Source organism: Notolepis coatsorum (genome assembly GCF_963971535.1).
Source record: "Notolepis coatsorum genome assembly, chromosome: 5".
NCBI classification, from domain to species: domain Eukaryota; kingdom Metazoa; phylum Chordata; class Actinopteri; order Aulopiformes; family Paralepididae; genus Notolepis; species Notolepis coatsorum.
Window position 1 is genome coordinate 166,081,980 of NC_140169.1, and position 21,380 is coordinate 166,103,359.

At 45.9% G+C, this 21,380-nt stretch overlaps 1 protein-coding gene across 1 annotated transcript in view; it reads left to right on the forward strand.

The window, feature by feature from the left end:
• Positions 1–7,786: 7,786 nt before the first annotated feature.
• myo10l3 (myosin X, like 3) overlaps positions 7,787–21,380 on the forward strand; it is a 346,533-nt gene continuing 332,939 nt past the window's right edge. Inside the window, 1 exon segment of the mRNA XM_084314976.1 lies at positions 7,787–8,065. Within this exon segment, the coding sequence (XP_084171102.1) occupies positions 8,045–8,065 (21 nt within the window). The 5' untranslated portion in view covers positions 7,787–8,044.

Sequence of the window (21,380 nt, forward strand, 5' to 3'; positions counted from 1 at the left end):
CTCATGCAAGTACAAAGTCTTCGTGGGAGTCAGAGTCACCGAGATTCAAGACTTAACCGAAGAGTTAACCGGAGAAACAGAGTGGCGCTACGTTGATACAAAACAGAACCCAGCTGACGTCATCACCCGGGGGATGCCCCTGGATGACCTCACCCGTCGCAATGTCTACAGTGACGGCCCCGCATTCCTAAGACTCCCGGAAGGACAGTGGCCCATGCCTATCCCGAGGGAAGCAAGTCCAGAGGAGGTGGAAATTAAGAAGTCTGTGTTCTGTGGATTGAGCACTGTAGCCTCCACCGACCCTAACATAAACGATTGCACGTCCATAGAGAGTGCACAACAAAGAACATTCCTGCGGTACCACCCGGAGTGCAAGTCCCCCGCTGATATGTCAGCAGCTAACTACGAGGAAGCAGAATTGCTTCTACTGCAGCGAGCCCAGAGAGACTCGTTCCCCGATGAATTGGCCTGTCTACAGGGAGGAAAGCCCGTCCCTTCCGACAGCAGATTAATTCACCTGGCCCCCGAGAGCGACGCTCATACCCTCATCAGAGTGGGTGGTCGCCTACGCAGAGCCCCCAATCTACCGGATGACATTAAATACCCGATCGTATTGAACAGCCGACACAAGGTCACAGAGCTGATTATAAAGAAATACGATGAGGATGTACATCACGCAGGAGCAGAAAGAGTCTTCGCGGAAATCAGACGTCGTTACTGGATCCTACAAGGAAGAGAGGCGGTACGACGCTTCCAACGAACATGTCTAGACTGCCGCAAGTGGCGCGCGCAGCCCAGCATACCAAGGATGGCTGACCTTCCTCCATGTCGCCTCCGAATCGGTGACAAGCCATTCCACTCAACGGGTATGGACTGCTTTGGCCCGCTGCACATAAAGAAAGGAAGAGGAACCGAGAAGCGGTGGGGTATTGTATTCAAATGCATGACCACCAGAGCGATACACATCGAGCTTCTCCCGACCATGAGCACAGACTCATTCCTTATGGCCTTCCGTAGATTCACATCACGGAAAGGAAGACCGTCTACCCTATTGTCCGATCATGGGACAAACTTCAAAGGCGGCGAAAGAGAGCTGAGAGAGAGCTTCCAAGCTATGGGCCCAGAACTTAAGACCCACCTCGCTCCAGCACAGGTTGATTTCCAATTCAACCCCCCAAACGCACCCCACTTCGGTGGCACTTGGGAACGAGAAGTGCGCTCCATAAAGACAGCCCTGTACGCAGTACTTGGGGCCCAGACTGTGGCGGAAGAAGTCCTAATGACAGTCCTCACGGAGATTGAGGGAGTACTTAACTCGAAGCCCCTCGGATATGTCTCCAGTGATGTGGCGGATATCGACCCAGTTACCCCCAACACACTCCTGATGGGGCGGCTAGATCCTGCATTACCCCAGACAATGTACCGGCCTGAAGAAGCGAACGGCCGACGAATGTGGAGGTACAGCCAAGTATTAGCCGACAAGTTTTGGAACAGTTTCCTACTGTACTACCTACCGTCTCTACAGACCCGCCAGAAGTGGGTAAAGGAGAGAGACAATTTGACAGAAGGAACAGTCGTCATGATTATTGATCAATCACTGCCCAGAGCTATGTGGCCGGCCGGCCGCGTAAGCAAAGTGATCACCGGTGCCGACGGCAAGGTCCGAGCAGCTGAAGTGCTCGTCCAGGGTCGCACTTACACCCGTCCCGTGGCAAGGCTCATAGAACTGCCTCGACTCCCAGACACAATCGATGATGACCATGACCCTACAACCCTATGACTTTGTGAAGTTGACTGACCCCTACAGCAAACCCTTATGTGTAAATAGACAACGCGATTAATCTGTCTCCGTTTAACTGATTAGGTCCGGGACCTATTCAGGGGGTGGCTGTTGTGAAGGGCCAGATTAAACCGAATATATATATTTATTTATATATATATATTTAATTGTATTTGTATATTCTCTAATATTCCCTGATATCCCTTGTATATTCCTTGTACAATATGCATTGAATATCCATGCTAGCCTACTGAACATCCCATAATAGTCTCCATTCTACTATTGGTCGAGACCTTGGTGCCAGGCTGCCATACCCCTCAGACCCAGTTAAAACGTACCGCTCAACATGTACGAACAAGTCCTAGTTCCGCGTAGGAATTTGGCTACCGCACCACTAATGGGACTATTTGTTCATAGTGCGTATATATACTGCGCTACTAAAGTAGGACTTTCTTTTCAGTCCAGTTTCTTACCCTCCAATAGAGTCACAGACGTAAAGCCTCCCCGCGACGCCACGTGTGGGAGTAAGGCCAAGTTCGCCTACCATCGGTATTGAGACATCGTGTATATTAATATTTGAATAGTCATATTTGGCACTATATCGTCGAGTTGGACGTAGTCTATTAAGCTAATAATAGTCTGTTAATATATAGTGCTTCGTGCGGTGAGAATACTACCGTAGTCAGTACCCCATCGTTTCGGGCAGAGAACTGGCTGCTTACCCAGGGTGGTTGACCCTATGTGAAGCTGCACCCGAGGAGCCCCAGAGCCGACGAGCGAGTGGACCTGTATACCGGATTATTCTACCGACGACAGCCCGCCTTCCCAGGCACGGATTATGCTTTGGATACTTTGATTATTCCATGGATAAAGACCCCCGACACTGCCGTGTGTTGGAACCCCCCCCCCTGGAGAGGACGCAAGGTGAGGAGACGCTCTGCAAGACGAGGTCTCTTCACGTCTCTCCCCCGTGGACCGGAGAGAGCCGGCCCACAAAGAGTCCACCTGCTTTCATCTGTGGTCCAAGGATCGCCGGCGCATTGAACGGCACTACAGTGGGTTCACCTGGGATACCCTTGGCCGGACGAGGCAGCTGGATTCTACCCCCCCCCCCTCCTACTCCTGTCGGCTTACAAGCGACCGGATTAACCCCCTCTAGTGTATCCAGCCTATAATCATTAAAGTATCATTGCTGTTATTCCTTAACTATTCCAGGTCGTATATTTACCACCTGCGCCTTCAGAGATTGGACATTCTCTATTGATATACCGACGAATACTCCTTGCCATAAAAGTGCATACTATTTCAATTCATAAATGTAATTAAGTGATTAAGTGCTTATTCTACACACCATCGCTGTGTAGGAAATAAAGACCTGTTTCTAATTCGTACATTTGTGTTGGATCCGTTTCATCTACGTGAGAGTGTTCATGATAATATATTTATGCCGTGTACTGGGTGGCCGAATATTAAGTACAAAGGTAGTGGTAGTAAGTATCATATCTAGTAATACAGTCAGGGAATTGTACCCCTCAGTTACACTGGGTGAGTGTCTGATGATTCATAACATATGTTTTCTATGCAAAATCCTTTTCTTCAAAGTAACTAGTTAAGAGAGTAAAAGTATGAAGGTCCCTAAAATGAAAATACTCACAAATGTACTTAAGTACAAATACTTTCCACCACTGCATATATAAGGTATATTGTTTTAAATGGTATGTTTTAAGTGTTCCTCCTTCTCTCTCTTCTTTACTGTATTGTTTTGAAGGCAGCTCTGCACTGGTTCACAAACAACGTCATACACATTAAACATTAGAACTCTAAATGTCGGGCGGTCGGGTGGCGTAGCGGAGATTGCGCTCGTCACCAATGCAAGAGGCTGCGGTCTCGACTCCCAGAGTCAGCATTGCCCTGCGGCTTGGGCCGGTCGTCATACTAACTCGTTTGGCTGAGTTAGGGGGAAGGAAGTCATGGGTGGTAATCTGGCGTTGTGGACAGCGACACCTACAGGTCAGGTCTGGGCACCTGCTCAGCGAAAGGCAGGAAATGGTGAAGGCAGCGTGACCTCCCACGCGTTACGCTTCACCAATGAGAGTCCTCGCTGCCAGGTGAGAAGAGAGCCACTGGCTGTCTCCACATGTGTCGGAGGAAGCATGTGGTGGACTTCAGGGTTCCCTTGTACCGACCAGTAGGAGGAACATGCGCACAACAACCAGGTAGGGGAGGGGGGGAATTGGCATAGCGACTAAATTGGGACGGGGAGAAAAATAGAAAATCAGGCAGAGAAAAAGAGGATATATATATAAATAACTCTAAATGTCAAGTAAGTAAATACTGTGCCTACTCACACACACACACACACATACGCACTTCCTGCTATGACATCATATCTGAGAGGCTGCCCTTTTAAGGAAATGGCCTAAACGACTCAATGGTCTATTCTGTGATCATAAGAGCGGAAGATGGTAGATGAAGAAGGCTTTGATGTCGGATGTCCTTCTTTATACCTTAGTATTTAAACTTGTCTTGGCCACAGCACAAAGAAATCTGAAAGAAGTTGTTTTGAGGACCTATCACCTGTAGCCTATGCCACTTCCTCTTCCATGGCAGGAGGAAGTCAGAAATAAATGTTTGGTTGGTATCCTCTACCAGGCCACAAGACCTATGGTAAAGCAATTAACCTGGTTACCCTGTAAAAAAGAATACTGTGATTTTATATGTCTGCACTTTATGTGCTCATTTCATGTCTATTCTACTTATTGCACTGCATTATTGCACTTTGTGTGCTCATTTCATGTCTATTCTATTCTACTTATTGCACTGCATTTTACTCTGTCTATTATATCTTACTCTTTTTATTATTGTCTATTTTTTAAACTGAATCAAACCATACACAAGGTGGCCTGTTGGGATGTTAGATCCTAATGTGAACACATTTGATTTGATATGTCTGCACTTTATGTGCTGATTTTATGCCGGTCTTTTTTCTGTTGTGAAGCACTTTGAGCTGCAGTTTCTGTATGAAAGGTGCTTTATTATTTATAATAAAACGTTTTATTATTATTATTATTATTATTATTATTATTATTATTATTATTATTATTATTATTATTATTATTATTATTATTATTATTATTATTATTATTATTATTATTATTATTATTATTATTATTATTATTATTATTATTATTATTATTATTATTATTATTATTATAATTTTTTTTTTTTTTTTTTTTTTTTAAACAAACATATAAACAAACATGACAACACACGATAAGATATAGAAGCATTATTAACAGTGCACATCCAATGAAATCACCATATAGTTAAATGTCTTATACAGGATATACCCCCAATACCTGCTATCTAATACCCTACACACATATGCTCTAGCTCGTACCCCCCCCCCCCCCTCCCGGACCCCCCATTGGATAATCCATCCATTATCCCTCACTCCTAACCAGACACTACCATTATATTATTATTATTATTATTATTATTATTATTATTATTATTATTATTATTATTATTATTATTATTATTATTATTATTATTATTATTATTATTATTATTATTATTATTATTATTATTATTATTATTATTATTATTATTATTATTATTATTATTATTATTATTTATTATTATTATTATTTATTATTATTATACTATGGTCGCCAAAAACGCTGTACCACGTCATTCCCCGCCATGCTCATTCTGCCAAAGACGCCGTACCATGTCTTTGATATCAATATTTCAAAAATCTGTGATCGAAATGTGATATTTCTCCCCCGGAGACTTGAGATCTACTGTTGATCCCCTCTCAACTCTCCAACGGTTCAAGAGCGCCATCTGGTGGCCGATCGGCGGATCGCCCAGAGCGGAAACAGGAAATGGAAGCTGGTGCTCATTCCAATTCGGTCCGATCACTCGGTAATAGTCCCAGGACTCGAGCTAGACACAACGGATAGCAATCCGTTACCATTAACTCGATAAACAACATGATTTGGACGTATATACTATTATACAACCTGGAAATGGATCGCATATTTCTACATCCCATAATAGGAATATTTCTGTTCCACGCTCATCGCCCAATGCTATGAGGAAGCTACGGTAAGATTCAGCGTTATTTTTTAACGTGTTCGATACTAACTGCTCTAATGATCATATCACCCACACTAGATGAATCATCTAACATTGGCCACGGAATTATAAACGACCCCCCCCCCATCCGGTCAACATCAGATGATCAGTAGTAACTTCTAGAAGCACGTCCATTTGACATTTTTTATCTCGCGCAGATTTCTATCAAACTGTATTTGATCATCAATATAATGCATTTGGGGCTATAAATCACGTTCTGGAAAAAGCTGCAGAAAACGATAAAAACATACTTATACTTTAGACCGTATTTTAGTATGAATATGTGAATGAAAAGGTATAACGTTGCTACACCCTGAACAATAGATACTTGATGTTGAATGGGCCATAGTAATGTCAATTTAGCAATACAATTTAAAAAGTTATAGCCCTGCAAAGAAGGGGAACTTCTCCATAGACCATAGGTGTCAAACTCATGGCCCGCAGGCCAAATGTGGCCCGCCACCTCATTTGATGTGGCCCCCCAAGAGCTCTGGTAATTTTTTTTTTTTTTTTTTTTTTTTTAACATTAATCCTGGGTTAAAAAATAGCGGCGTTAAAATAATTGTGGGTTAATGCGTTAATAAAGCTTTAACTTTGACAGCCTTAGTTATTACACATTCTTACACATACATGTATGTTGAACATCTGAGGTATTGATGAAGTAACAAAGGAAAAAAGCCAAAAGCACTTACTCCTCAGACATTCTTTGACAATTTTATAGCCCAAAATACAAAAAAGATCCAGGCGGAATAGGTAACAAAGGGTTGAAGAAATATTGTCTGAACTGTCAGATGCAAACTGGCTGTGTGACATAACCGAGCATCTCGCTCAATTGAATAAGAAGCTGTAGGGACGCAAACAAGTCCCACCCAAAACTTGACCAATATAGTTGTGAACTGAGACAACCCTTATTTTGTTATTTTTGAGTACAGTTACAGTTGTGTGTTCATGCAGACACATAATAGCAATTTAATTACAAATTTGACAAACTGCATCCCCTTAACAATTGTGTGTATTGAGCTGTACTGTACTGTACCCATTCTGCAATCTGTTCATTAAAGTTAATTAAACTATCTTCCATTAGTTGGATGTATGGCCTCTGCAAGGTTGTGTGCAGCCATTTGTTTTTGTAACATCTGCTACATCTGTCCCACGTGTTCTTTGCAGCTCAGTTGTTAGTTCTGCCCCTCTTGACTGTGACAAAAAGGTTTTGAACAAACTTAATGTCATAGCTTGCATTTGATTATCTTCTTCTTTGTTATTTACTTGAATGGTTTGATCATTGATTAATGGAGTAATATGGGGTTCTGATGCAATATGTATAACTTGAATAAGTAATAAATACAGAAACAACATGTTTAACAATATGTAAATGAGTAGCTACATTTATTTTACATTACATTAACATTTACGGTCTTTGGCCCTTTGAGGGCAACCATAATGCATAATGCTGTGAAAATGAGTTTGACACCCCTGCCATAGACAAATAGAGCTGGCGGAGGATGGTATATTAATATTTTAAGCCTGGCGACCAAAGGGTTACCCTCTTTGGGTACCCTCCCTTGTTTTTTTCCTGCCTTAAAAAAAAAACATTGCATGAAATTAAAGGTGTGCTTGTATTTATCAGGCAGAAATATGGGGGAAACAAATTAGGGAATTAGCAGCTCATCCTGATTAAAAACTCGTTGTAATAATAATACCGGCCATATGGAGGAGGGCGTGTGCTGTGGGAGGGGCCGCCGGCTCAAGCCCCGCCCCCTTTAATAACATGCCGGCTCCGTTGAAACGCGGAGAGAGAGAACAGAGAGAGAGAGAGAGACAGAGAGCGCATATAGCGGCGACGCGATCCGGACAGAAAGAAAGGACTCGCTTCTCCTGAAGAAGTGTCCCTTTAATAATAATAATAAACCAGCTGGCGAAGAAATGTCTCGTTTCTGAACCACACACAATCACTCCCCCAGCTGGAGACGCGCGTCATCATAATAATAATAATATATAATATAATAACTTCTATAATCGTCCGCGCTCCTGGATGGAATTTTGGAAATATATACATCCCGGCTGGTACCCAGAAGAAGTCACAGACTACAAAGGACTTGAGGTCGGTCGGGTGGTGAAGAAATGGACAGCTTTTTCACAGAGGTAACGTCTTTGTTGTCACTTTTGCTGCTGAGCATTTACTGTACTTGACTGTAATGTTTAGCAGCTTGTTCTCTCGGTTATTATTTCAGGAGCGCGTCGCTCTTTTGTTTAGATCTCTCGCCTCCCCGACGCGCGTCCCGTCTGCATCTCTGTAATTGTCTCTGTTGTGTGCTGCTGGTTTAGGTTTAGATTGTGGTCAGACTGTTATAACAACACCTCTACTTTTTCGTTCACTCACTGTATCAGTATCTGTAGTGTTCTGACTTAATAAAAACAGCAGTTTTGACCAAGCGGTCTCCTCTCCTCGCCGTCTCCTCACATGGTCTGTCCTCTACAGAGAATCCAGCTGTAACAACGTTACATGAACTTGATTGCTTGATTGAAAATTGTATTAACAGATTGCAGAATGGGTACAATAATACAGTACAGCTCAATACACACAATTGTTAAGGGGATGCAGACCAGAGAAAGACTTTCGTCTTGTTTACATCAGGGTCCCCTATTTTCAATTCATCATAACATAATATATGACATACAGATAGACAGTACTGTTACATCTAGACATTTATGACATGTCAAATTTACAAATACAGTACTGTTTGTCATACAAAAATAGTCTAAAAAAGAGCGTATATACATTTGACGAAGAAACTGTACATTGGAGGAGGTTGGGTAGGTGGGGTGGGGGGGGGAACTGTACATTGGAGGTGGTTGGGGGGGGTAACTGTACATTGGATTATCGATGAAACCTTACTTGGTCCCAAGAAGAGGGTCTCATGTATTATTGGGTTAGGACATTTACTGTACATTGGGGGGGTTGGGTTAGGACCAAGACACGCGTCTCTGTTTAAATCCCACCAATCCGGACTTCATCGTATTATCAATAGATGAGGATATAAGCTAGTAAGCAGCAGTCTGAACTCAAATCCTGTATAATTGTATTTAGTATTTTTGTGCAGACCCCCCCCCCCCCCCCCCCCCAAAGATAATCCCCCATAAAGAGGTATCGATAAATCCTGAACTGTAACTCTACTTGTCTGGGATTGATGTGACACACACACACACACAGTCTTTGATGTGTGTAACTGCCCTCACTGTACCCATTCATCGGTTCAGCCCATCCTCTTGTGTCCAGTGTCGTCACCTACCAGCAGCCTGCACACACTCGACACCTATTGACTGCCATCATCGCGGGTACAATAGCAGGGAGGGAAGGTTATACACACACTAACTACTAGTGCCTGTGTGTATACAACTAAAGAGAGTGCCATGGAGCCAGCCTGCACTGCAGTCAAATGGAACAGAACCCTATAAATATGATTAGATTTATCATATAATATGATGCATCAATAGCTGCTGTGAAAAAGGTTGTTATTTGTCTTGTAAATGGTAAATGGCTGCATTTATATAGCAGCTTTTATCCAAAGCGCTTTACAATTTGTCCCTCACATTTTACCCGTTCACTCACACACCGATGGTGGAGGCGACCATGCAAGGTGCCAACCATGCTCATCGGGAGCAATTAGGGGTTAAGTCAGTGTCTTGCTCAAGGACACTTCAAATCGACACGCTGTCCGGGAATCGAACCGGGAACCTCCGGATTACCAGACGACTGCTCTGTACCTCCCGAACCACTGTCACCCCGTTTTGTCGATCGCTATACAGTATTCTGTAGCGGTGTCTACTGTCTTTATAATATAGTTCTGTTGTGGTTTCTCTCTGTTTTCCGGTGGCTCAAGCGCGACGTACCTTTTTTGTTAATAGCGAGGTTGTTATGCACGTACGCTCATTTCTATTTGAATAAGGAGCTGTGAGCTGTGTAACCCTGGCTGGCAGCTGCCGTGTTCAGATCCCCACCCACACCACCAGCGTGACACGCTCTACATACCCACTGGGCTGAGACCACGTTTCTACTGTGATGTAGTAACTGATTGTTTTACAACATCATTTGCTTTTTTGAATAGTTTTCTCCCCTATTCAATGAGGCACGACTGGGGCAGGAGCTGGACGCCCCAGACTACTTGTGGGTCGTCGTTGGAGTTGAGGCAGGTAACCTCTGTGGTTAAAAAAAGGCTCCTATTCGGATGCTTATAATTTGTTAGACCCTGGCATATCGTGCGGTGAAGGGAACGGCTCCCGCCTATACCTCCGGTCAAGGGTCTCTAACTAGACAGCCTCAAGACCCCTATACTATCTGCATCCTCTGGCCGTCTCAGACCCACTCCTATCCGAGCTCCGGGAGGGTCATCAAGGAGAAGTCGCCTATTCTCGGTCCTTGCTCCCCACAATGGTGGAACGAACTTCCCACCCCAGTTAGGACGGCCGAAACTCGTCCAATCTTTCGCCGTCGACTAAAGACGCACTTCTTCAATCATTATCTGAAATGAAAAAAGAAATAAGAAATTATAAAATAAATAAAAATCTAACCCTAACTAACCTTACTGTCATGCACTTGTCCTAATATACTAACCAACACTATAACACTCAACACTTTGATGAACATTGTTACTCAGCTGATGGAGTTGTACCTTTCCTGCTCTCTTGTTGTACAAAACTTGTAAGTCGCTTTGGATAATTGACTAAATGTTAGTTTTGGGTACACTACACACATTGGCTATTAGTACATGTTTTAACATCAGAGGTCAAATGAAGTGACAATCAACGGTGTGACTAGTGTAGTGGCCTGTCTCATTCTCAAATGTGACTTTGAATCGAATTTAATCATGAGGAGAGAACAATTTGTGTGTGAAGGGGACACGCTGTGGATGAGCAACCTTGGTGACATTACCTGCTCACTTTACCTGGTGACTTTACCTGGTGACTTTACCTGGTGACTTTAACTCAATAACATGCTGCTGATTTATACATGGGGACAATTAGCTCTGGACTGACATCAACATTATAAACATATCGTGCCTGTTTATGGCTGGCCAAAATATCATATCACAATATTTTAGTTGGTTTTGACGGTATATTGTTTTCAAGTACAAATTACAATGTGATATGATGATGACATACTTCTTTATCTCGTGATACAGTTGCTATGGTGTCATTCAAAAGAGGTTCTGCTCCCAGCCTTACGTGTCTGGCTTCATGTTGGGTTCAGCTCCCAGCCTTAGTGTCTCCTTTATACCATCAGGTTCTACAATAAAGGGCTCGGGCGGCCGGAGCGGCCGGTTCTGCTGCCAGGGCTATCACTGTCTCAACTCGGGACCTGAGAACTAGAGACTCACATCAAAGACTATCTTGATTCTTTGCACTAGAGACTCATACCACTGGTCTATCTTGTGTTTGTACTTTTATATGACTATTTTATATGACTTTATTTTATATTACTTTTTTATTATTATTTTATTATTATATTATATATTACTATATTGTATTGTACTGTGAATCTGAATCTATGCATCCCCCGCCCTGTACGCGTGTATCGCTTCCGCAACGGAATTCGGTTTCCGGGTTCCCCTGATTGGCCGCGACGGCCACGTGACCCTATGCTAGCACGCCCCCCAGTTATCGCTTACGCCCGCGCATGCGCATGAGCCGCGACTTTACACTCTCGCGCTGTGAAGCGCCAGCGGGGCGATGCAGTGGTTTCTCCCCGGCTTCCGTGCGCCGCCGCCGGCTTGACTCGGTCCAGCTCCAGCAGCAGCGGCCGTCTTCCGTTGTAGAAGCCCTTTCAATGACAGAGCTCTCATATTTGCGAATGCATAAACTATATCTTAAATTATGGCTATGTGTCTAATATGGCCGTGGCTTATCAATGACTTGTTTTGTTTACATCAGGGTGAACGCTGTTGTATTCGCAAATATGAGAGCCAGCAATACGCAGCTCCAGTTAACCTAATTTATACCGTAATGAATCATTAAAAAAATATACCGTTAACTGGAATATGTTGTTTCTTTACATGTTGGATTATGTAATTGGTTTGTCATGACAAACCAATACAAAATCGCTACTTTACATCAGGGTGAACGCTGTTACGCTGCCACCACCCACTTCAATGACAGAGCTCTCATATTTGCGAATGCATAAACTATATCTTAAATTATGGCTGTGTCTAATATGGCCGTCGCTTATCAATGACTTCGCAAATGCGAGAGCTCTGTCCATGCTGCTTTGACACCCGAATTTCCTCTAGGGGATTAATAAAGGATTATTTTATCTTATGTTGGGTTCAGCTCCCAGCCTTAGTGCTTCATGTTGGGTTCAGCTCCCAGCCTTAGTGTCTCATGTTGGGTTCAGCTCCCAGCCTTAGTGCTTCATGTTGGGTTCAGCTCCCAGCCTTTAATAGTGTCTCATGTTGGGTTCAGCTCCCAGCCTTAGTGCTTCATGTTGGGTTCAGCTCCCAGCCTTAGTGTCTCATGTTGGGTTCAGATCCCAGCCTTAGGTCGCTTTCACACAGGGGCTGTTTGGTCCGGACTTTCGGACCAGAATTCGATAGTCCGGTTTTTCGGGTTTGTGTGAATGCGTGTCGAACTCGGTTCGTGGACCAAACAGGCGAACTCTGGTCCGCCTGAAAACGTCGGTCTCGGTTCGCTTCATCGGACCAAACGCAAACCAAATATAGGAAGTGATTATTATTACCACTGCTCGCAGCACTCACTGCAAAACAAGCACACTGCATCTAATCTCTCTATCTATCTATCTATCTATATATCTATATATCAACTGTGCATCTTGGGAAGAAGGAAGAAAAAACGCGGCTTATTATTATTACCGAGGCGCACGGCATTTGATCAATGGATCAATGCCACGTCAATACTATTATTACCTTACCACTGCTCGCAGCATTCATTCACTGCAAAACAAGCACACTGCATCTATTTCTCTATCTCTCTATCTATCTATCTATCTATCTATCTATCTATCTATCTATCTATCTATCTATCTATCTATCTATCTATCTATCTATCTATCTATCTATCTATCTATCTATCTATCTATCTATCTATCTATCTATCTATCTATCTATCTATCTATCTATATATCTATCTATCTATCTATCTATATATCTGTGCATCTTGGGAAGAAGGAAGAAAAACGCGGCTTATTATATTATTAATAAAACAGCTACTTGTGGGCACTCATAAAAACACCGTGGTCTACAAGTTGTTTAGCGAGAGGATGGTGGTAATGTGCTTCAATAGAACAATGGATCAATGCCATGTCAAAACTCGCTCCGCTGATCTGGAGGACTCGCAGTCCACACACAGACACACACACACACGCGCGCGCGCGCACACACGGGCTCGCAGCCACACACACATTTCCACTGTCCAATAGACAAGCGCCATTTTCGACCGCGTGACATTGTTCAGAAGGTTCGGTGCGCCTCACAGATTTCTATGTGAATGCAGGCGAACCAAATGAAGAATGCAACAATGTTGCAACTTCACCCCCAGAACCGCACGAGTCCACCAAAACTATATGTGAAAGCGACCTTAGTGCTTCATGTTGGGTTCAGCTCCCAGCCTTAGTGCTTCATGTTGGGTTCAGCTCCCAGCCTTAGTGTCTCATGTTGGGTTCAGCTCCCAGCCTTAGTGCTTCATGTTGGGTTCAGCTCCCAGCCTTAGTGTCTCATGTTGGGTTCAGCTCCCAGCCTTAATGCTTCATGTTGGGTTCAGCTCCCAGCCTTAGTGCTTCATGTTGGGTTCAGCTCCCAGCCTTAGTGCAGGGCTCCAGACTAACTTTTTTCACCACCGTCCCAGAACCGTCCCGAAATACAATTTTAACCGTCCCAAAGTGAATGTAACCGTCCCAAAAATCAAATGTCGTTTCTTTACTTTGGTTTTGTCGTCTATAGTTGTTATTGCCATAAGAAACACCATTCAAATGATTAGGAAATAGATTAATTGCGTATAAATAAATAAAAAGTGTTTAACAAGGTGCTAGTATAGGGATATTTGGTCACAGTGCTGTTATAGTCAACCAATTGGAGCCATGTTGATTAAATGTATTTGTATTTTATTTCGTTTTCGTTTTTTTTTGTTATTACAAATGTGAGTTTATGGTTGAAAATGTTAGATAAATAAAGATCAAATCAAATCTAACTGAATAAGTTATCCTTCTTCTAACAAGAAAGAAAAACGTAGTTTAGCTTTAAACTATATAATGTCATTGCGTCCAGAGATTCCACCTTTGATAACTAAAGTAATGACACTTGACTAGTAATGAAACGATAGGTTATGTAGATAACCTAGTTATATTAGTATTAACTCTACATAACCTATCGTTATATATCGTATTTGCTTCGCGTCCCGCTCTGAGCCTTATTGAGATATGGGGAAGAGCGGACGCGAGGCCCGACAAATGTACCCCCTGAGGACCCGTAAGCCCACATCAAGGGGTGCGGGGAGCCCTGTCACCCCATCCTTCCTGATGAAGGGGGGGCGCAGTCAACTCCACCTGAATGCGAACAAGAGGGAACTAGAACTCCTTGAACACACCGTACAGGCGGAACCACGTGTGACTCAACACACTGTGGCCCATACCCATACACTCCTGCTACCCGACCAAAGGACGGGAAGCAGGAAAGGCCACAGACCCCAGAAGCGGAAGTGACAGCCAGTAGGAACGCGGCCTTGAAGGACAGCTGTCCCAACGGCGCCTGCTCGAGCGGCTCAAACGGGGCCAAGGACAACCGACCGAGGACCAATTGAAGATCCCAAGTCGGAGCCAAGGAGCGTTGCACCGGCTTAACGCGTCGAGCGCCAAGCAGGAAACGCTTCACAAGAGGGTGGCTGAACAAGACATCCCCTCAAACCCCTCATGATAGGAGGATATAGCTGCTGCATATACCCTCACCGTCGAAGCCGACAGTCTATCAAGGAGAGACTGGAGGTAACTAAGGACAGCATCCAGGGGGCAGGAGACTGAGTCCCGGCCCCCCGCCTTACACCACACTTGGAACATACGTCATCTGCCCGCGTAAGCGCGACAGTGGAGGGAGCATGCGCATTCCAGATGGTAACACCAGGACAGACCCAGGCTCAGCCATCAACTGGGTGTCAGCCCCTGTCCCCATGAGAAGCGAAAAGGGGGGCCGCCCGCGCATCAACGAAGGCACGCGGCCCGCAGCCAAAGGAAACAATCAGAGCCCACTTCTTCCGCTGGTGTTGGGGAAGGGAGTGATCGGAGAGCGGGCTGCTCGCGGCAGGACGGTGACGGCTTGTTTGTTCAAGCCGAACCCATCCTACATGGCCGATCCCTCGGCCGCCAAGGCTGTCGGCCTTGTGGACACCTGTCGAATCAACGCCCAGGATACCTCCGGCGGGGAAAAACATGGCCGCCTGTCGAGGGCCTCGTCATCGCCGCTGACGAGGCTGTGCTCTCTCTTCTTCTGGCTGCGCGGTGTGAGGCGGTGTAGGGCCTAGGACAATACCGCCCGCGCTCCAGCAGAAGACCAAAAATCCCCTGCGGAGAGGGGAACCCTGAGCGGTTATAGCTTGCGGCTGGGTCAAAGCTAATAACGTCAACAACCTCGCGCGATGTGTCGACGTCGGCTGGCCCTCAAGGCCCCTCCACCAGACACCATTTTTTTAATAGAAAAAAACAGCAATTCGAACACAGTTCTAATCATTGCCAATTCCATACCGTGGCGGTACAAGCCTTAACAGCCCACCAGCCACTCGCCAGGCCGACCCACCCATGGCGTCGGCCGGGCGGGGCATTGTTTCAATATGTCAAAAACAAAGGACTGATGTTAACACGGAGCACCAGTGGTGATTGCAAACAGCAACCTCCACTGTGGTGTGCACCATGAAAAGGTTAAATGAATAAAAGAACTAAACCACAAAATACTGTAGAATGAGCAAACCCATACACACAAAGTTAAGGGGAGACGGACCAGAGCGAACTAGTCCCGCCTTCATTCAAAATATTCACAACAGGACACCAGCCCTAGTTTAGCCCATTTACCAAAAAAGGTAAACAAAGCCCCCCCGCGCACTACCCAGTATACCGATTGACCGTCAGTATGAATGGTTGAGAGGAGAGAAAACTGTAGCAAGACAGACCTTCTCATAGCAGAGTGACAAAACGAAACAATAGCCCACTACACAGGGCCGCCTCAGGGGGTGGGGGGCCTCGTGTCTAAAAACGCACAGGGCCTCACATTTCTCCCTGCCCTTATACTACTGCAGCCTAGCGCGAGGCGATGTGGGACCCAGAACAACAATTGCCTGCGCACAGACACGCAACATGTTTACCATGTCGGCTGGACCCATAGCCCCACTACCCGACGCCAACCCAGATGGGAACACCGTTCAACAAACCCCGCCGGAACACAAGGTAACATACCTGGCTAGGAACCTAGCCACGGCCTACCCTGTTGTCAACCCATTTACCCGAAAAAAGGTAAATAGGACTCAGCAAAAAAACCCACAACAGCTACCGACTGACCTTCATTGATGAACCGGGCAAGAGGAGGGAGAGTGACAACATCTCACGGCGGAGACATTAGAACAGCGTAGCAATTAGCAGTAGTAATAGCAAGCGGCATTAGCGATAGCATGTAGCATAGCATTAGATGTTTTAGCAGCACGCCCAAGACAGCTTGGAAACCGTTCCCTGCAGTGAACGTTCACCAAACCATCCTGCCCCCGGCGCCAACACACAACATGGTTGTGTAACAAAACAAACCAGCATTACTAACACTAATACCCATGCCTGAAGACACAGGGCCTACCGGAGTACAAGCTGGCTCGATGTGCTGTCATCAAACGAGGAACATCAACATAGGCCCGTCGTGTCGCCGAAAACATGCGTCGAAGATGCCAGGGGCCAGCAACCTCCGGTAAGCTTTCAACATTATGACTCTGATCTTTTTCATCCTGCTAGTTAACGTATGGTGCACGCAGCCAGTACGATGGGATGAAAATAGAGGAAGAGTGTTTGGTGACCAGAGTCACAGTTATATGGGCGGTGCCACCATGGGGGCCGGGCCCCATACAGGTGGGGTGCATGTATTTGTTCGTGGGAGATACAGTAGGTATCATAGGAGATAAGGGGTATCTCAATAAGGCTCAGAGCGGGACGCGAAGCAAATACGATATATAACATGTCCCTTAGATCACGCTGTCCTCCTGGTCGATATTGATAACTGCTGCTAAATTCCAGCGGGCCCTCCTCACTGAATAATATAGATTCATCATGTAGCTGAAGTGAAGTCGTCTATTTCTCCGTGTTCGTTTCGATAAATGTAACGTTATGCCAATTAACTCGCAATGTTCTATACGTGATACATTACGTGTTAGTATAGAATCGAATAGAAATCCTTTAATAATCCCGAGGGAAATTCGGCACTACAGAGCAGACTATGTATCGCTCACATTGAACAACAATAAACATTAGGTCAATATAGGACTAAAATAGGAATAACAATATAATAATATTAACAATAAGAATAAAATAGTGTGAACTATGGATTAATCAGTGGCAGTCTGATACGTTAGTCAGTAACGTTAGCTATAATAAGCAGCTATAACTAGAACGTGTCGATAACTCTATACAGTTCCAATAGACTAACATTACACTTCTGTGATTTAAATGTGTCCTCACCTTAGACTCAGGCCCTGGGCCTGGGGTAGTATTGCTGGATGTGGATGCAGTTCCTTGTTGGTCAGTTTGGGACTGTTCTCCATCTTCTGCTGTGTTCACCCTCTTCAAATAGCGCAGCATGTTTATTGTTTACAGTGCTCGCTTCACTGAGAGGATGCCACAGTGACAGTATAGCGTGTTTTTTTTTAATTTATTTTACTTTTCGCTGTGTTTTTGTACAGTGGAGAAAGCCTAGGTAAGAGAGATTTCCCTCACCTGATAACACGTTTTTATTTTTTGGAGCGAGATTCATTTGGGGTGTGATGCTGCTGCTGCTGCTGCTGCAGCGCGACTGGCTGAGGAGAGGTGGGTAGGACCTTGGTGCTGCAGCGCGACTGGCTGCGGAGAGGTGGGTAGGACCTTGGTGCTGCAGCGCGACTGGCTGAGGAGTGGTGGGTAGGAGCTTGATGTTGGATTAGCGTATCGCTGCCTTGGGAGACGGAGATAGACATTGGATTCGGCTAATCATGCAACGTTTAGATTCACCATTTGACAGCAATATATGCGCGCACTGACAGTCGGCTAATTTACATTTCCTGTGAAAAAAAAGAAAAAATCCTCCCCGTCCCGGTTGCGTCCCAAAAAAGATTTCTGTTCGTCCCAAATCAATATTTGATCGTCCCCGGGACGACGGGACATCGTTAGTCTCGAGCCCTGCTTAGTGCTTCATGTTGGGTTCAGCTCCCCAGCCTTAGTGTCTCATGTTGGGTTCAGCTCCCAGCCTTAGTGTCTCATGTTGGGTTCAGCTCCCAGCCTTAGTGTCTCATGTTGGGTTCAGCTCCCCAGCCTTAGTGCTTCATGTTGGGTTCAGCTCCCCAGCCTTAGTGTCTCATGTTGGGTTCAGCTCCCAGCCTTAGTGCTTCATGTTGGGTTCAGCTCCCAGCCTTAGTGCTTCATGTTGGGTTCAGCTCCCAGCCTTAGTGTCTCATGTTGGGTTCAGCTCCCAGCCTTAGTGCTTCATGTTGGGTTCAGCTCCCAGCCTTAGTGCTTCATGTTGGGTTCAGCTCCCAGCCATAGTGTCTCATGTTGGGTTCAGCTCCCAGCCTTAGTGCTTCATGTTGGGTTCAGCTCCCAGCCCTAGTGTCTCATGTTGGGTTCAGCTCCCAGCCTTAGTGCTTCATGTTGGGTTCAGCTCCCAGCCTTAGTGCTTCATGTTGGGTTCAGATCCCAGCTTTAGTGTCTCATGTTGGGTTCAGCCCCCAGCCTTAGTGCTTCATGTTGGGTTCAGCTCCCAGCCTTAGTGCTTCATGTTGGGTTCAGCTCCCAGCCTTAGTGCTTCATGTTGGGTTCAGCTCCCAGCCTTAGTGCTTCATGTTGGGTTCAGCTCCCAACCTTAGTGCTTCATGTTGGGTTCAGCTCCCAGCCTTAGTGCTTCATGTTGGGTTCAGCTCCCAGCCTTAGTGCTTCATGTTGGGTTCAGATCCCAGCCTTAGTGTCTCATGTTGGGTTCAGCTACCAGCCTTAGTGTCTCATGTTGGGTTCAGCTCCCAGCCTTAGTGTCTCATGTTGGGTTCAGCTCCCAGCCTTAGTGCTTCATATTGGGTTCAGATCCCAGCCTTAGTGCTTCATGTTGGGTTCAGCTCCCAGCCTTAGTGTCTCATGTTTGGTTCAGATCCCAGCCTTAGTGTCTCATGTTGGGTTCAGCTCCCAGCCTTAGTGTCTCATGTTGGGTTCAGCTCCCAGCCTTAGTGTCTCATGTTGGGTTCAGCTCCCAGCCTTAGTGTCTCATGTTGGGTTCAGCTCCCAGCCTTAGTGCTTCATGTTGGGTTCAGCTCCCAGCCTTAGTGCTTCATGTTGGGTTCAGCTCCCAGCCTTAGTGTCTCATGTTGGGTTCAGCTCCCAGCCTTAGTGCTTCATGTTGGGTTCAGCTCCCAGCCTTAGTGTCTCATGTTGGGTTCAGCTCCCAGCCTTAGTGCTTCATGTTGGGTTCAGCTCCCAGTCTTAGTACTTCATGTTGGGTTCAGCTCCCAGCCTTAGTGCTTCATGTTGGGTTCAGCTCCCAGCCTTAGTGTCTCATGTTGGGTTCAGCTCCCAGCCTTAGTGCTTCATGTTGGGTTCAGTTCCCAGCCTTAGTGTCTCATGTTGGGTTCAGCTCCCAGCCTTAGTGTCTCATGTTGGGTTCAGCTCCCAGCCTTAGTGTCTCATGTTGGGTTCATCTCCCAGCCTTAGTGTCTCATGTTGGGTTCAGCTCCCAGCCTTAGTGTCTCATGTTGGGTTCAGCTCCCAGCCTTAGTGTCTCATGGTTGGTTCAGCTCCCAGCCTTAGTGCTTCATGTTGGGTTCAGCTCCCAGCCTTAGTGCTTCATGTTGGGTTCAGCTCCCAGCCTTAGTGCTTCATGTTGGGTTCAGCTCCCAGCCTTAGTGTCTCATGTTGGGTTCAGCTCCCAGCCTTAGTGCTTCATGTTGGGTTAAGCTCCCAGCCTTAGTGCTTCATGTTGGGTTCAGCTCCCAGCCTTAGTGCTTCATAGTTGGGTTCAGCTCCCAGCCTTAATGTCTCATGTTGGGTTCAGCTCCCAGCCTTAGTGTCTCATGTTGGGATCAGCTCCCAGCCCTAGTGTCTCATGTTGGGTTCAGCTCCCAGCCTTAGTGTCTCATGTTGGGTTCAGCTCCCAGCCTTAGTGTCTCATGTTGGGTTCAGCTCCCAGCCTTAGTGCTTCATGTTGGGTTCAGCTCCCAGCCTTAGTGCTTCATGTTGGGTTCAGCTCCCAGCCTTAGTGCTTCATGTTGGGTTCATCTCCCAGCCTTAGTGTCTCATGTTGGGTTCAGCTCCCAGCCTTAGTGCTTCATGTTGGGTTAAGCTCCCAGCCTTAGTGCTTCATGTTGGGTTCAGCTCCCAGCCTTAGTGCTTCATAGTTGGGTTCAGCTCCCAGCCTTAGTGTCTCATGTTGGGTTCAGCTCCCAGCCTTAGTGCTTCATAGTTGGGTTCAGCTCCCAGCCTTAATGTCTCATGTTGGGTTCAGCTCCCAGCCTTAGTGTCTCATGTTGGGTTCAGCTCCCAGCCTTAGTGTCTCATGTTGGGTTCAGATCCCAGCCTTTGTGTCTCATGTTGGGTTCAGCTCCCAGCCTTAGTGTCTCATGTTGGGTTCAGCTCCCAGCCTTAGTGTCTCATGTTGGGTTCAGCTCCCAGCCTTAGTGTCTCATGTTGGGTTCAGCTCCCAGCCTTAGTGTCTCATGTTGGGTTCAGCTCCCAGCCTTAGTGTCTCATGTTGGGTTCAGTTCCCAGCCTTAGTGCTTCATGTTGGGTTCAGCTCCCAGCCCTAGTGTCTCATGTTGGGTTCAGCTCCCAGCCTTAGTGCTTCATGTTGGGTTCAGCTCCCAGCCTTAGTGTCTCATGTTGGGTTCAGCTCCCAGCCTTAGTGCTTCATGTTGGGTTCAGCTCCCAGCCTTAGTGATTCATGTTGGGTTCAGCTCCCCAGCCTTAGTGTCTCATGTTGGGTTCAGCTCCCAGCCTTAGTGCTTCATGTTGGGTTCAGCTCCCAGCCTTAGTGTCTCATGTTGGGTTTAGCTCCCAGCCTTAGTGCTTCATGTTGGGTTCAGTTCCCAGCCTTAGTGCTTCATGTTGGGTTCAGCTCCCAGCCTTAGTGCTTCATGTTGGGTTCAGCTCCCAGCCTTAGTGCTTCATGTTGGGTTCAGCTCCCAGTCTTAGTGCTTCATGTTGGGTTCAGCTCCCAGCCTTAGTGTCACATGTTGGGTTCAGCTCCCAGCCTTAGTGCTT